The sequence below is a fragment of the Panulirus ornatus genome, chromosome 12 (assembly GCF_036320965.1).
Source record: "Panulirus ornatus isolate Po-2019 chromosome 12, ASM3632096v1, whole genome shotgun sequence".
Lineage (NCBI taxonomy): Eukaryota > Metazoa > Arthropoda > Malacostraca > Decapoda > Palinuridae > Panulirus > Panulirus ornatus.
The window spans coordinates 69,976,036-69,991,419 of NC_092235.1; the positions used below are offsets into that span (position 1 = coordinate 69,976,036).

General features: G+C 40.0%; 1 protein-coding gene across 1 annotated transcript in view; it reads right to left on the reverse strand.

Moving 5' to 3' along the window:
- The window catches only part of LOC139752220 (uncharacterized), a 75,879-nt gene that overhangs the window by 29,990 nt on the left and 30,505 nt on the right, over window positions 1-15,384 (reverse strand). The window contains exons 6-7 of the mRNA XM_071668231.1: window positions 13,656-13,775; window positions 4,321-4,979 (exon numbers count right to left, since the gene is read on the reverse strand). Of these exons, the coding sequence (XP_071524332.1) occupies window positions 4,321-4,979; window positions 13,656-13,775 (779 nt within the window). The remainder of the gene's footprint in view (window positions 1-4,320; window positions 4,980-13,655; window positions 13,776-15,384) is intronic.

Below are 15,384 nucleotides of genomic sequence, written 5' to 3' on the forward strand. Positions count from 1 at the left end.
TTAACCTTGTCCTCCAAAATTGTATTCCAATCATCCATCACTCTTAAACAAATGTACAAAAGCCCTTCTTTACACCTTCTATAGGAAGTTTCTTACTTAATTTCATGCTATGTTCTCTGGCTGTCCTATCCCTACATTTGATAATATGTTTACTGTCTGCAACATCAATCTGATTTACAATTCAATGGTTGTGACCAGGTCACCCCTCACTCTTCTCTTTCCAAGGTGGGTAAACTTAGGCTTCTAACCTCTCTCTCTGTACCTCAGCTCTACCAGTTCTGTTAACATCTTTGTTGCCCTCTTCTAGACCTTCTCTGTTAGTTGTGTGTACTTCTTTAGGTTCTGTGAACAAACTGAGAAGCATATTCTAGATCTGGCCTTATGGAGGATATGAACGACTTGCTAAATATTTTCTTATCCATACACATGAAATCCAGTCTAAAAGTTTCCATGAGAGTTTGTCTCCTAATATGGGACTCTCGCAACAGATTAGGGACCATGTAGACTCCAAAGTCCTTCTCACATTCAGAATCCTGAAGCTAATTTTGTACTAGATATTAATTAAAATGAGGCCTTCTTTCACTCTGTCCCTCCTAAATACTTTATATTTACTAGAGTTGAACTTCATCATATATGTATCAGAGCAACTTTGGAGTCTGTTTATGTCCCCTTGTAAGTTGATCAAACCCTTCTTGCTTTTCACTTTCCTCAAGACTCTTGCATCATCTGCAAACATATTCAAGATGGAGTCCACTCCTTCAGGTAAGCCATGTACATAGATCAAGAGGAGTAATGGTCTCAGAAGAATCTTGTGCCACTCTGCTGGTCACTTTGACCCAGCTGGAAAAAAAGTCCTCTGACATGCATCCTTTGTTCCCTTCCACCAAGGTAATCTTGTATCAGTTGAATTTGTTTTTGTTTCCCCCTAATTCCTACCTAGTAATCCAGCTTCTTAATCAGCCTCCCATGAGGTACAATGTCAAGTTTTCTGGCAGTCCAAATACAACCTACCCAGCATTCTCTTTTGTCTAAGAAAAAGCTCACTCTCACAGAAATCTCAAACATTTTTAACACATGACCTCCTCTACCTGAAACTGTGCTGTCTCTCACTAAAGCAGCCTCTCCTTTGAAGAGAGTTATCCAAATGCTTTCCAATTATGTTTTCCTTACACAACAGTGATACCAGGTCTGTAGTTCATTGCCTGTTCATGGTCTCCTTTCTTATAAATAGGTAAGGTAAATGCCCTTTTCCATTCCCTTGGCACTTTGTTGCTCTCCGGTGACATCTTAAACAGAATGTCAAGATGCTTATCTGGCGTATATGGACACTTCAACATATATTGGGAAATTTATGACCAAGAGCTTTGTATGGGTCAAGACTTTTCGTATTTTGCTAATGTCTTTTCTATATAATCTCAATGTTTTCTACAACCTCCTCCCTATTCCATCTTACTGGTATTGGGGCTATAGTATCTTCCAATGAGAAAACATTTTTGAGCTTGTTATTCAATTCCTCATATAGCTTTAAACTCATTCCCTGTAATTATTTCCTATGAATACCTTAGCCTGATTAGATGCTTCTTAACTGACAAATGACACCTGATGATTTCATGAAAAAGTTTTGTATTCTCTACTGCCTTGTCCACAATATTCTTATCAGTTTCTTTCCTCCTCCTTCCTTATACTGCTTTACTCATTTCTTACTCTCTTATTCCTTGCAAATGCTGACTGACTGGATTAACATCTATATCTCAGCCAAAGCAATTCTCACAGCTGTTTTGTTTTTGACACCTTTTAGCAAATGATTTTTTTCCTCTTTCTTACCATTTCCTCTATTCAAGGCTAGGTAACCATGTTTCTACTCTTTCACTTCAAATGTCAGAAAACCACTTACTACAAAGCTCTGATTCCTAGCTACTGAGTTCTATTTCCCAATTTACATTACCATAGAAATCACTGAGGTATGCGTAGTTTCTATAACCAACCTGCTCTTTTTGTCCAGTCTCATCTCTGCTCTTTCAATTGCATCATTTACCGTACAGTCAAGCTTTAACATTATCCGATCCCTTCTTTCAAATAGCGTATCATATATCACATTCTCTATATACATGGTAGTATGCATAAAGATAATATCTAAGAGTGAGGATGCATCAATCCATCTATTTCTAGAATATTAAATGACGTTCTTAAACAGCTTTACCTGTACAAAAACCTTCCAATTTACAAAACAATTATGTTCTTGAAAATAGTCACACATATCAAAAATGAGTAAAGCAAATAGTGCAAGCAATGGAGATTAGGGGGGTTTTGTTATTAACAAGAAAGGACCAAATATTATACCAATGAAAAATACAGTATACACATGCCAGGAAATATACAAATAGAATAACATACGTTCATTTAATCCTCCTCATAATTGAACTTCAGGATTATGAGGTCTTAGATGCAATGATTAATGTTATTCTTAGCACTCTCCTTGATCTCTGCACTAACAAGAGTAGTCTGTAAAGTACATTCACTAAGTCTAGGGTCACACTTAATATCAGCTGTTCGCTCACTTCTCTGTGTTGATGGCCTTTTGCTACTTAGCATCACTTGTGACAAGAGAACCTAAAAGATGCTTTAGTGGCATGATGATTGTGGCAAAACACGTGCAATATACAGTGTACTACAGTTAAAATACAGCAGCACTAGATGACTAGAAACTGTGTCCATCCTAGGAATAAAAATGCTTCTTGCATGGTGCTGGCAATGCCCTACCACCTAACTGCTAACCCAATGATGATTATGTTACTCAAAAACTTAATCCTGTGTAAATCAAAAAAGGAGGTAAATGGACCAGGCATGTTATTCTTGGTACATTCCTGTACTTAAGTCCCTTCTAGACTTTCTTTTCTTAGTTCATGCAGTGCTCTAGTAGAAGTCTTCAAGTGATCCCCTGGAGCAATACTAGTAACAGCAATGAGGGTTACTATTACAAAATGCCTTAATCATGAGTAAAATATATATCCTTTAACTGACACTGTGTGGCCTCTTTGGTTACACTTAAACTTTACTACCTTTTGTCAAGTCAAAGCTGCACTTTTATACAGTAACAACCACACTCATTTATGTTCCAATGGTATCCAATGACTCTCTCATGAATTGGGTCTCCTTAAAAAAAATTAAAATCATTCACTAAAACTGGCAACACTCCTGTATTTGATTTGAACCTGAGGAGCTTCCACAGCCAAGCCCTATTACATTAACAAATCTGAGTCATAGTCAAATTAAGTATTTAATGCTTATTTTACACAGGAGCCCCTTTCCCTCCCCACCTTGCTTGTACATCATAGGCTTCATGAGCTGCAGATCCTCCAAAATCCTGAAGGTGACAGGGATCACTGCCTGGAACTATTCTCTGGTCCTCTACTACTGTGTGTATGTGTTATTACCTACTGAAATTACCTAGTTGTACTGTTCAGGGAGGGAATTTTAAGCTCAAGGGATCCAATCTCTTGATCATTCTCTACTAATACATAACTTGTCATGTTACTGTATGCTGTCTCTGTGTGTGTAATTCCCTTTTTGTACTGGAGGGGAAGGGAGTTTTACACTTCCAGTCCTATCTCTTCAACATTCTACATCATACAAACTCTTACACCTATACATGCTGTCTGCATTAACCACATCCTCAGTCATTCTATGCCATCCACCAACCACTTTTACTACAAAAGTACTTCCTTCCATCATTTTAAACAAGTTTCTTACTTAATTTCATACTGTGTGTGTGTGTGTGTGTGTGTGTGTGTGTGTGTGCAGCTATCAGACACATACCTGAGTAATGTACTGCCTCAAGAAATGAATCAGAAATTTATACAGGAAATAACATAAGCCTTAACCAGAAAATGAAGAGGGGGTATATGTGTTATGGGGGTACATGTGTTATGGGGCTTTGAAAGATGCCATCAAATAAGTCTACACCAAATATGTTTGGAGATGGTTCTGGATGTGCCACTTGCTTTACAGCAGATAGCATATGGAACACATATACAGATGTTACACAAAACTGTGCTAACTCGAAATCTGTTCACTGCTTTTCTGAAAATATAAGATAGAAACTTTTAATTTTCAACTCGTGTGTGGTTGACCATCTATTTAAAGATTTGACATAAGGAAGGTCTACTGTTAAATCCATTTTTGTTTTGCAGATCATATAGAGTATCTGAAAATGAAAAAAATCTTGATTATTTCTTTTGATATTTTTACAAACTTCTTAAAATTAAATGTTTTATAACACACATGTGAACATAAATCACAGTAAAAAACTTGAAAACTCACTCTTCCACTCTATCTGAATGTGTTGTACTTATTTTTTGAGAAATTTGTTCAACCACTTTATTGGAGTCGACATCAGATGGGCGGTCTTCTCTCGAAGAATCAATTTCCGTCTCTCGATGAAAACCACTATCCCTCACATCATCAGTTTTTGCAAATTTTGCCAATATGTGTCCAGAAGATAAAGGAACTTTTTGTGCCTCGTTATCATTGCTTTCATCTGCTGTAGTTTCAGTCAACTGAATTTTCCTCTGTGCTTGCAGAGAATTATCTGTGGCTTCTTTGGGGCACTTTTGCTTTATATAATCTTCAGTTGTTTCACTCTGGTACAAAATCTTAATAGCAGCTTTAATGATACCTTGACTGTTAACACCACTGCTGCCCATATGTCTGTTTTGAGAGCCTGTTTCTTCTGCTAGTTTTGAGTCTTTACAGGGATTTTCCATCATTTTAATAACTTTACCTCTCTTCTTAATACTATCATTGATATCTTCTGCCTGAGCAGCAACCTCAAGTCTGGCTCTACTCCTGTTTGACACATCACGAATCTGCTGGCGAAGAGCATCAATGTTGCTTGCCAGTTGCTTCTTCCTGTATGCATCTTTAGTTTTGGAGCTGGGTGACCCCAGGACTTTGGGCAGAGTGTAGCTACTTCCATATTCCTGCAACGAAGGACAAAATATATGATAATATTAATAAAATTGTATTAATCGGGAATCTCAGTTGTAAAATACCTGCTCCTCAATCAAGCTTGCTACAACAATATACACACATGGCTAAATAATGAGCATTTGTATGGGAAGATGAAGTGAAAAAAATATCTTTTAGGGAAGGCCTTTGTATTTGCTATTTCAAACTGACAGACACACCACATGCAAAATATGCCCAAATCATGACCATCTCTAGTGTGAGAAAATATTGCAAGTAAAAGAATGAAAAAAATAATCAGAGCTCCTCTGCTACTTGTAGACCAGGTCTTTTAACAGTAGAGAGGTTAGAGGAATATGGGAAAGTACAGTTCCACACCTCCACCGTTTCAGTGAAGGAGGAGGTATCACACTGGTAAAGCACGGTGTGGCTGGTCTTCATGCAGAAACTATGGGCAGAGAGATGGATGGTGAAGCGAAGCCCAGAGAATTTCCATCCTCACGCACTATTACACTATTACACTATTATACAACTATCAGATAACAGTCATGTCATTTAAGCAAAAAAATTTTTTTTTTCTTTTTTTTTGTCGCTGTCTCCCGCGTTTGCGAGGTAGCGCAAGGAAACAGACGAAAGAAATGGCCCAACCCCCCCCCCCCCATACACATGTACATACACACGTCCACACACGCAAATATACATACCTACACAGCTTTCCATGGTTTACCCCAGACGCTTCACATGCCTTGCTTCAATCCACTGACAGCACGTCAACCCCTGTATACCACATGACTCCAATTCACTCTATTTCTTGCCCTCCTTTCACCCTCCTGCATGTTCAGGCCCCGATCACACAAAATCTTTTTCACTCCATCTTTCCACCTCCAATTTGGTCTCCCTCTTCTCCTCGTTCCCTCCACCTCCGACACATATATCCTCTTGGTCAATCTCTCCTCACTCAATCTCTCCATGTGCCCAAACCATTTCAAAACACCCTCTTCTGCTCTCTCAACCACGCTCTTTTTATTTCCACACATCTCTCTTACCCTTACGTTACTTACTCGATCAAACCACCTCACACCACACATTGTCCTCAAACATCTCATTTCCAGCACATCCATCCTCCTGCGCACATCTCTATCCATAGCCCACGCCTCGCAACCATACAGCATTGTTGGAACCACTATTCCCTCAAACATACCCATTTTTGCTTTCCGAGATAATGTTCTCGACTTCCACACATTTTTCAAGGCTCCCAAAATTTTCGCCCCCTCCCCCACCCTATGATCCACTTCCGCTACCATGGTTCCATCCGCTGACAGATCCACTCCCAGATATCTAAAACACTTCACTTCCTCCAGTTTTTCTCCATTCAAACTCACCTCCCAATTGACTTGACCCTCACCCCTACTGTACCTAATAACCTTGCTCTTATTCACATTTACTCTCAACTTTCTTCTTCCACACACTTTACCAAACTCAGTCACCAGCTTCTGCAGTTTCTCACATGAATCAGCCACCAGCGCTGTATCATCAGCGAACAACAATTGACTCACTTCCCAAGCTCTCTCATCCCCAACAGACTTACATGCCTTGATTAAATCCACTGACAGCACGTCAACTCCGGTATACCACATCGCTCCAATTCACTCTATTCTTTGCCCTCCTTTCACCCTCCTGCATGTTCAGGCCCCGATCACACAAAATCTTTTTCACTCCATCTTTCCACCTCCAATTTGGTCTCCCTCTTCTCCTCGTTCCCTCCACCTCCGACACATATATCCTCTTGGTCAATCTTTCCTCACTCATTCTCTCCATGTGCCCAAACCATTTCAAAACACCCTCTTCTGCTCTCTCAACCACGCTCTTTTTATTTCCACACATCTCTCTTACCCTTACGTTACTTACTCGATCAAACCACCTCACACCACACATTGTCCTCAAACATCTCATTTCCAGCACATCCATCCTCCTGCACACAACTCTATCCATAGTCCACGCCTCGCAACCATACAACATTGTTGGAACCACTATTCTTTCAAACATACCCATTTTTGCTTTCCGAGATAATGTTCTCGACTTCCACACATTCTTCAAGGCTCCCAGAATTTTCGCCCCCTCCCCCACCCTATGATCCACTTCCGCTTCCATGGTTCCATCCGCTGCCAGATCCACTCCCAGATATCTAAAACACTTCACTTCCTCCAGTTTTTCTCCATTCAAACTCACCTCCCAATTGAATTGACCCTCAACCCTACTGTACCTAATAACCTTGCTCTTATTCACATTTACTCTTAACTTTCTTCTTTCACACACTTTACCAAACTCAGTCACCAGCTTCTGTAGTTTCTCACATGAATCAGCCACCAGCGCTGTATCATCAGCGAACAACTGACTCACTTCCCAAGCTCTCTCATCCCCAACAGACTTCATACTTGCCCCTCTTTCCAAAACTCTTGCATTCACCTCCCTAACAACCCCATCCATAAACAAATTAAACAACCATGGAGACATCACACACCCCTCCCGCAAACCTACATTCACTGAGAACCAATCACTTTCCTCTCTTCCTACACGTACACATGCCTTACATCCTCGATAAAAACTTTTCACTGCTTCTAACAACTTGCCTCCCACACCATATATTCTTAATACCTTCCACAGAGCATCCCTATCAACTCTATCATATGCCTTCTCCAGATCCATAAATGCTACATACAAATCCATTTGCTTTTCTAAGTATTTCTCACATACATTCTTCAAAGCAAACACCTGATCCACACATCCTCTACCACTTCTGAAACCACACTGCTCTTTCCCATTCTGATGCTCTGTACATGCCTTCACCCTCTCAATCAATACCCTCCCATATAATTTGCCAGGAATACTCAACAAACTTATACCTCTGTAATTTGAGCACTCACTCTTATCCCCTTTGCCTTTGTACAATGGCACTATGCACGCATTCCGCCAATCCTCAGGCACCTCACCATGAGTCATACATACATTAAATAACCTTACCAACCAGTCAACAATACAGTCACCCCTTTTTTAATAAATTCCACTGCAATACCATCCAAACCTGCTGCCTTGCCGGCTTTCATCTTCCGCAAAGCTTTTACTACCTCTTCTCTGTTTACCAACTCATTTTCCCTAACCCTCGCACTTTGCACACCACCTCGACCAAAACACCCTATATCTGCCACTCTATCATCAAACACATTCAACAAACCTTCAAAATACTCACTCCATCTCCTTCTCACATCACCACTACTTGTTATCACCTCCCCATTTGCGCCCTTCACTGAAGTTCCCATTTGATCCCTTGTCTTACGCACTTTATTTACCTCCTTCCAGAACATCTTTTTATTCTCCCTATAATTTAATGATACTCTCTCACCCCAAATCTCATTTGCCCTTTTTTTCACCTCTTGCACCTTTCTCTTGACCTCCTGTCTCTTTCTTTTATACGTCTCCCACTCAATTTCATTTTTTCCCTGCAAAAATCGTTTAAGCAAAAATATTATTGTTAATTCTTTATTATATCATACTTTGTCGCTGTCTCCTGCATTTGCGAGGTAGCGCAATGAAACAGACGAAAGAATGGCCTAACCCACCCACATACACATGTATATACATACACCTCCACACACGCAAATATACATACCTACACATTTCAACATATACATACATATAAATACACAGACATATACATATATACACATGTACATATTCATACTTGCTACCTTCATCCATTCCTGTTGCCACACCGCCACACATGAAATGGCAAAATGGCACCCCCTTTCCCCCGCGCGCGTGCGAGGTAGCGCTAGGAAAAGACAACAAAGGCCACATTTGTTCACACTCAAGTCTCTAGCTGTCATGTGTAATGCACCCAAACCACAGCTCCCTTTCCACATCCAGGACCCACAAAACTTTCCATAGTTTACCCCAAACGCTTCACATGCCCTGGTTCAATCCATTGACAGTACGTCGACCCCGGTATACCACATCGTTCCAATTCACTCTACTCCTTGCACACCTTTGACCCTCCTGTATGTTCAGGCCCCAATTGCTCAAAATCTTTTTCACTCCATCCTTCCACCTCCAATTTGGTCTCCCACTTCTCCTCGTTTCCTCCACCTCTGACACATATATCCTCTTTGTCAATCTTTCCTCACTCATTCTCTCCATGTGACCAAACCATTTCAATACACCCTCTTCTGCTCTCTCAACCACACACTTTTTATTGCCACACATCTCTCTTACCCTTTCATTACTTATTCGATCAAACCACCTCACACCATATACTACCCTCAAACATCTCACTTCCAACACATCCACCCTTCTCCCACACAACCCTATCTATAGCCCATGCCTTGCAACCATATAACATTGTTGGAACAACTATTCCTTCAAACATACCCATTTTTGCTATCCAAGATAATGTTCTCACCTTCCACACATTTTTCAATGCTCCCAGAACTTTCACCCCCTTCCCCACCCTGTGACTCATTTCTGCTGCCATGGTCTCAAACACTGCCAAATCCACTCACAGATATCTAAAACACTTCACTTCCTCTTGTTCTCCTCCATTCAAACTTACCTCCCAATTAGCTTGTCCCTCAACTCTACTGAACCCAAAAACCTTGCTCTTATTCACATTTATTCTCAGCTTTCTTCTTTCACACACTTTACCAAACTCAGTCACCAAGTTCAGCAGTTTCTCACCCAAATTAGCCACCAGCACTGTATCATCAGCAAACAACAACTGACTCACTTCCCAAGCCCTCTCATCCACAACAGACTGCATACTTTCCCCTCTCTCCAAAACTCTTGCATTCACCTCCCTAACAACTCCATCCATAAACAAATTAAACAACCATGGAGACATCATGCATCCCTGCTGCAAACCAACATCCACTAGGAACCAATCACTTTCCTCTTTTCCTACTCGTACACATGCCTTACATCCTCGATAAAAGCTTTTCACTACTTCTAGCAACTTGCCTCCTACACCATATACTCTTACTTCCACAAAGCATCTCTATCAACTCTATCTTATGCCTTCTCCATATCCACAAATGCTACAAACAAATTCATTTGTTTTTTAAGTATTTCTCACATATATTCTTCAAGGTAAAGACCAGATCCACACATCCTCTACCACCTCTGAAATCACACTGCTCTTCCCTAATCTGATGCTCTGTACATGTCTTCACCTTCTCAATCAATACCTTCCCATAAAATTTCACAGGAATACTCAACAAACTTATAGCTCTGTAGTTTGAACATTCACCTTTATCCCCTTTGCCTTTGTACAATGGCACTATGCATGCATTCTACCAATCCTCAGGCACTTCACCATGAGCCATAAATACACTGAATATCCTCACCAACCAGTAAACAAAACAGTCACCCCTTTTTTAATACATTCTACTGCAATACCATCCACACCCGCCACCTTGCCAGCTTTCATCTTCTGCAAAGCTTTCACTACCTCCTCTCTGATTACCAAACCATTCTCCCAGACCCTTTCACTTCGCACACCACCTCGACCATAACACCCTATATCTGCTACTCTATCATCAAACACATTCAACAAACCTTTAAAATACTCCATCTCCTTCTCACTTCACCACTACTTGTTATTACCTCCCATTAACCCCCTTCACCATTGTTCCCATTTGTTCTCTTGTCTTATGCACTTTATTCATCTCCTTTCAAAACATCTTTTTATTCTCCACAGAATTTATTGATACTCTCACCCCAACTCTCATTTGCCCTCTTTTTCACCTCTTGCACCTTTCTCTTGACCTCCTGCCTCTTTCTTTTATACATCTCCCTGTCATCTGCACTATTTCCCTGCAAAAATTGTCCATATGCCTCTCTCCCTTCTCTTTCACTAACAATCTTACTTTTCCATCCCACCATTGCTACCCTTCCAAATCTGCCCAACTCCCACCTTTCTCATGCCAGAGGCATTTTTTGTGCAAGCCATCACTGCTTCCCTAAATACATCCTATTTCTCCTTCACTCTCCTCATGTCATTTGCTCTCACCTTTTTCCATTCTGCACTCAGTCTCTCCTGGTACTTACTCACACTAGTCCCCTTTCCAAGCTCATGTACTCTCACCACTGTCTTATCACTATTTACCTATATTTATATCTATTATACTATGTCGCTGTCTCCTGCGTTAGCGCAAGGAAACAGACGAAAGAATGGCCCAACCCACCCACACACACATGTATATAAATACACATCCACACACAGCACATATACATATCTATACATCTCAACGTATACATATATATGTACACACACACACACACATATACATATATAAACATGTACATAATCCATACTGTCTGCCATAACTTATTCATTCCCATCGCCACCCTGCCACACATGAAATGAAAACCTCCTTCCCCCGCATGTGCACAAGGTAGCGCTAGGAAAAGACAACAAAGGCCACATTCATTCACATTCAGTCTCTAGCTGTCATGTGTAATGCACCCAAGCCACAGCTCCCTTTCTGCATTCAGGCCCCACAAAACTTTCCATGGTTTACCCCAGACGCTTCACATGCCCTGGTTCAAGCCATTGACAGCACGTCGACCCCAGTATACCACATCGTTGCAATTCACTCTATTCCTTGCACGTCTTTCACCCTCCTGCATGTTCAGGCCCCGATCACTCAAAATCTTTTTCACTACATCTTTCCACCTCCAATTTGGTCTCCCACTTCTCCTCATTCCCTCCGCCCCTGGCACATATATCCTCTTTGTCAATCTTTCTTCACTCATTCTCTCCATGTGACCAAACCATTTCAAAACACCCTCTTCTGCTCTCTCAACCACTCTCTTTTTATTACCACACATCTCTCTTACCCTTTCATTACTTACTCAATCAAACCACCTCACACCACAAATTGTCCTCAAACATCTCATTCCCAGCACATCCACCCTCCTCTGCACAACTCTATCTATAGCCCACGCCTCGCAACCATATAAAATTGTTAGAACCACTATTCCTTCGAACATACCCATTTTTGCTTTCCAAGATAACGTCCTTCACTTCCACATGTTTTTCAACGCTCCCAGAACTTTCGTCCCCTCCACCACCCTATGATTCACTTCTGCTTCCATGGTTTCATCTGCTGCCACATCCACTCCCAGATATCTAAAACACTTCACTTCCTCCAGTTTTTCTCCATTCAAACTTACCTCCCATCTGACTTGTCCCTCAACCCTACTGTACCTAATAACCTTGCTCTTATTCACATTTACTCTCAAGCTTTCTTCTTTTACACACTTTACCAAACTCAGTCACCAGCTTCTGCACTTTCTCACTATTTCTTATCACTATTATCATTATTATTATAATTATTATCATTATCATTATCATTATTATCATTATCATTATAATTATTATCATCACCATTATTATTATCATCATTATACTTGATTGCCATTTTCCATGTCAGTGAGGCAGCACCAGGAAACAGATGAAGAACGACCCATCCACTCATACACACACATACACATGTATATATACACTGTATATATACATAAATGCACATACACAGACTATAAATATATGCACGTACATATTCATATTTGCATGACTTTATCCATTCCCTGGGCCACCCCACCCCAACCCACAGGAAATGGCATCACCACCCACTGCATCAGAGATAGTGCCAGGAAAAACAGACAAAAAAAGGCCACATTCATTCACACTCAATCTCTAGCTGTCATGTGTAACACACCAAAGCTACAGCTCCCTAGCCATATCCAAACCTCACGGACCTTTCCATGGTTTACCCCAGATGTTTCACATGCCTTGGTTCAGTCCATTGACAGCATGTCAGCCTCAGTATATCGCATCATTCCGATTACCTCTAATCCTTGTATGCCTCTCACCCTACAGCATGTTCAGGCTCTGATTGTTCAAAATCTTTTCACTCTATCCTTCCACATCCAATTTGGTCTCCCACTTCTTGTTCCCTCCACCTCTGACACATATATCCTCTTTGTCAACCTTTCCTCACTCATTCTCTCCATATGTCCAAACCATTTCAACACACCCTCTTCTGCTCTCTCAACCATGCTCTTTTTATTACACACATCACTCTTACCTTTCATTACTAACTCGATCAAAGCACCTCACACCACATATTGTCCTCAAACATTTCATTTCCAAAACATCCAGCCTCCTCCGCACATCCCTATCTATAGCCCATGCCTTGCCACCATATGATATCGTTGGAAGTACTATTCCTTCAAACTTACCCATATTTGAGGAATTCTGATTGATGTGTGATACTTTGGCGAGTCATTCCTCAAAGCCAGTTCTCTCATGGTAACCTAACTTTATTCAGATATAAGGCAAACCTACAGAGCACACCCCATGAGTGCATTATCACCTCCCAGCAGCCAAGCAAGAAGGTGCTATGAACTAGCCCTTTAAAAAAAATTCTAGTCTACCTCTCCCTCCTACATTCACAACATTTTTAATTTCACATCTCAGTCATGAGTTTCCTGGCAAATAAAAATACCGAGATTAACTCTTCATAGCAGAATAATCTGAATAAAGAAATTAAATGAAAAATTTCACAACTACTGCATTAGCAAAAGAGAAAAAAAATATGAAAAAAGAAAGAGGACAAAAGGTTCATAATTCCTACCTGCTGTCCGAGCACCTTTCCCTTGCGTTCCAGCTCTCTTATGAACTGTCGGTCTCTTGTTAACTGTGTTTGCAGGGCCCGTATGTGTGCCATTTTTGTCTTCAGTGCTCTGGACTTAGTCTGTAAGTTCATTGTTTAGTTTTAGTTTGACCAGATTTATTCACATTTAAAACCTGGTCTTAGAGTATCTGACTGAACTAGTCAAAACTTTTATATTCTAGTTCTACAGTTTGTCATGCAAAGAATAAATGCCAAAAAGAACTGAAAAGAATGTGTTAATGGCAACAGAAAAAGGAAGATACTGAGGGTATATCCTTTTAATCATGTTAGTGACTATTGCAAATTCTTGGGATATTATGACTAAAGTCACAGAGCAATTATTGCATCATCATCATCAGAACAAGATTAATTTAGGCAATACAGGTTAGAAAATAAAAAACAAGCACCAACTTGATACTGATAATCAGGAGATGAACATTTCATTTAAGCTTTTGTTAGTCAAAAATAACTTAATCTAAAACTAAAGGCTTCCTAAATGAGTAGCTAGCCTAAGCTTCGATCAATTCCACTTTTTTGTAAACATTTTTTGCGTATCACACCAAGAAAAACATTTCTTAAGCTACCAACATTTTCATGTATTCTCAACAATTTGTTTTAAAATAAATATACAGAGACCTCTTTTAACTGAGATACATTCTTGAGAAACATTCATTAAGCCAAAATTCCATATAAGAGGGTTGTTATAATAAGATGCTATTGGAGATGTGTCCTTGTGAGGATCTATTCCTCCATTCATAAGTACTGAAGAAAGACCTCCCTTGGTAAATTGTGTTGCTTTACAGATAAAAAGGAGACAATGTAAATATAAATACCATTTTTTTCATACATATTCACTATTTCCCGCATCTGTGTGGTAGCGTTAACAGAGGACTGAGCCTTATAGGGAATATCCTTACTTGGCCCCATTCACTGTTCCTTTTTTTGGAAAAGTAAGAAAGAGAAGGGGAGGATTTTCTGCCCACTGCTCCCTCTCCTTTTAGTTGCATTTTATGACACGCAGGGAATACGTGAAGTATTCTTTCTCCCCTATCCCCAGGGACAGCAAATACCATATGAACTAAATTCACTCAACACAAAAGACAATGTTCATTTAAATAATGTATGATATTAGCAAAATTTAATCAACACTGAAGACAATGTCCATATAAATACCACATGAAACTAAATTTATTCAACATTAACAAGATTGTTAGTTGCAACATTATTAATCGCTGCTGCACCCCAACTGCGCACCTACACCTTCCTCGCCTGCTCTTCTTCATCTCCAGCGATTGATTCCTTGCGAGGGAAAAATTCATTGTAGCTTAGGATATGGTGGACTGGCTGGTTCTTTTTAATGGTAGAGGAATTATCAGAATTATCATCATTCCAGTTGGTGTTCCTTAGAGCATTAAGTATATGCAGTTTCGAATTTATTGATGATGAGTTTGGGAAGATATAATCTGTGTGATAAAAGTTCAAGTATCTGAGATCTTTCACTGATAAATCCCTTAAGCTGGCAAAGAAATCACTTTATAATTCTCCCTTTTAGTGATAGTTTTACATTACTTCCAACGTTCCTTAAATCCTTTAATGTAAATGTAGCCTTCAGCAATAACAATGCTATAAAAAATATCTTAATAAAAAAAAACTCACCATAAAATTCTGTAGGCTGTGTTTACAGAATACC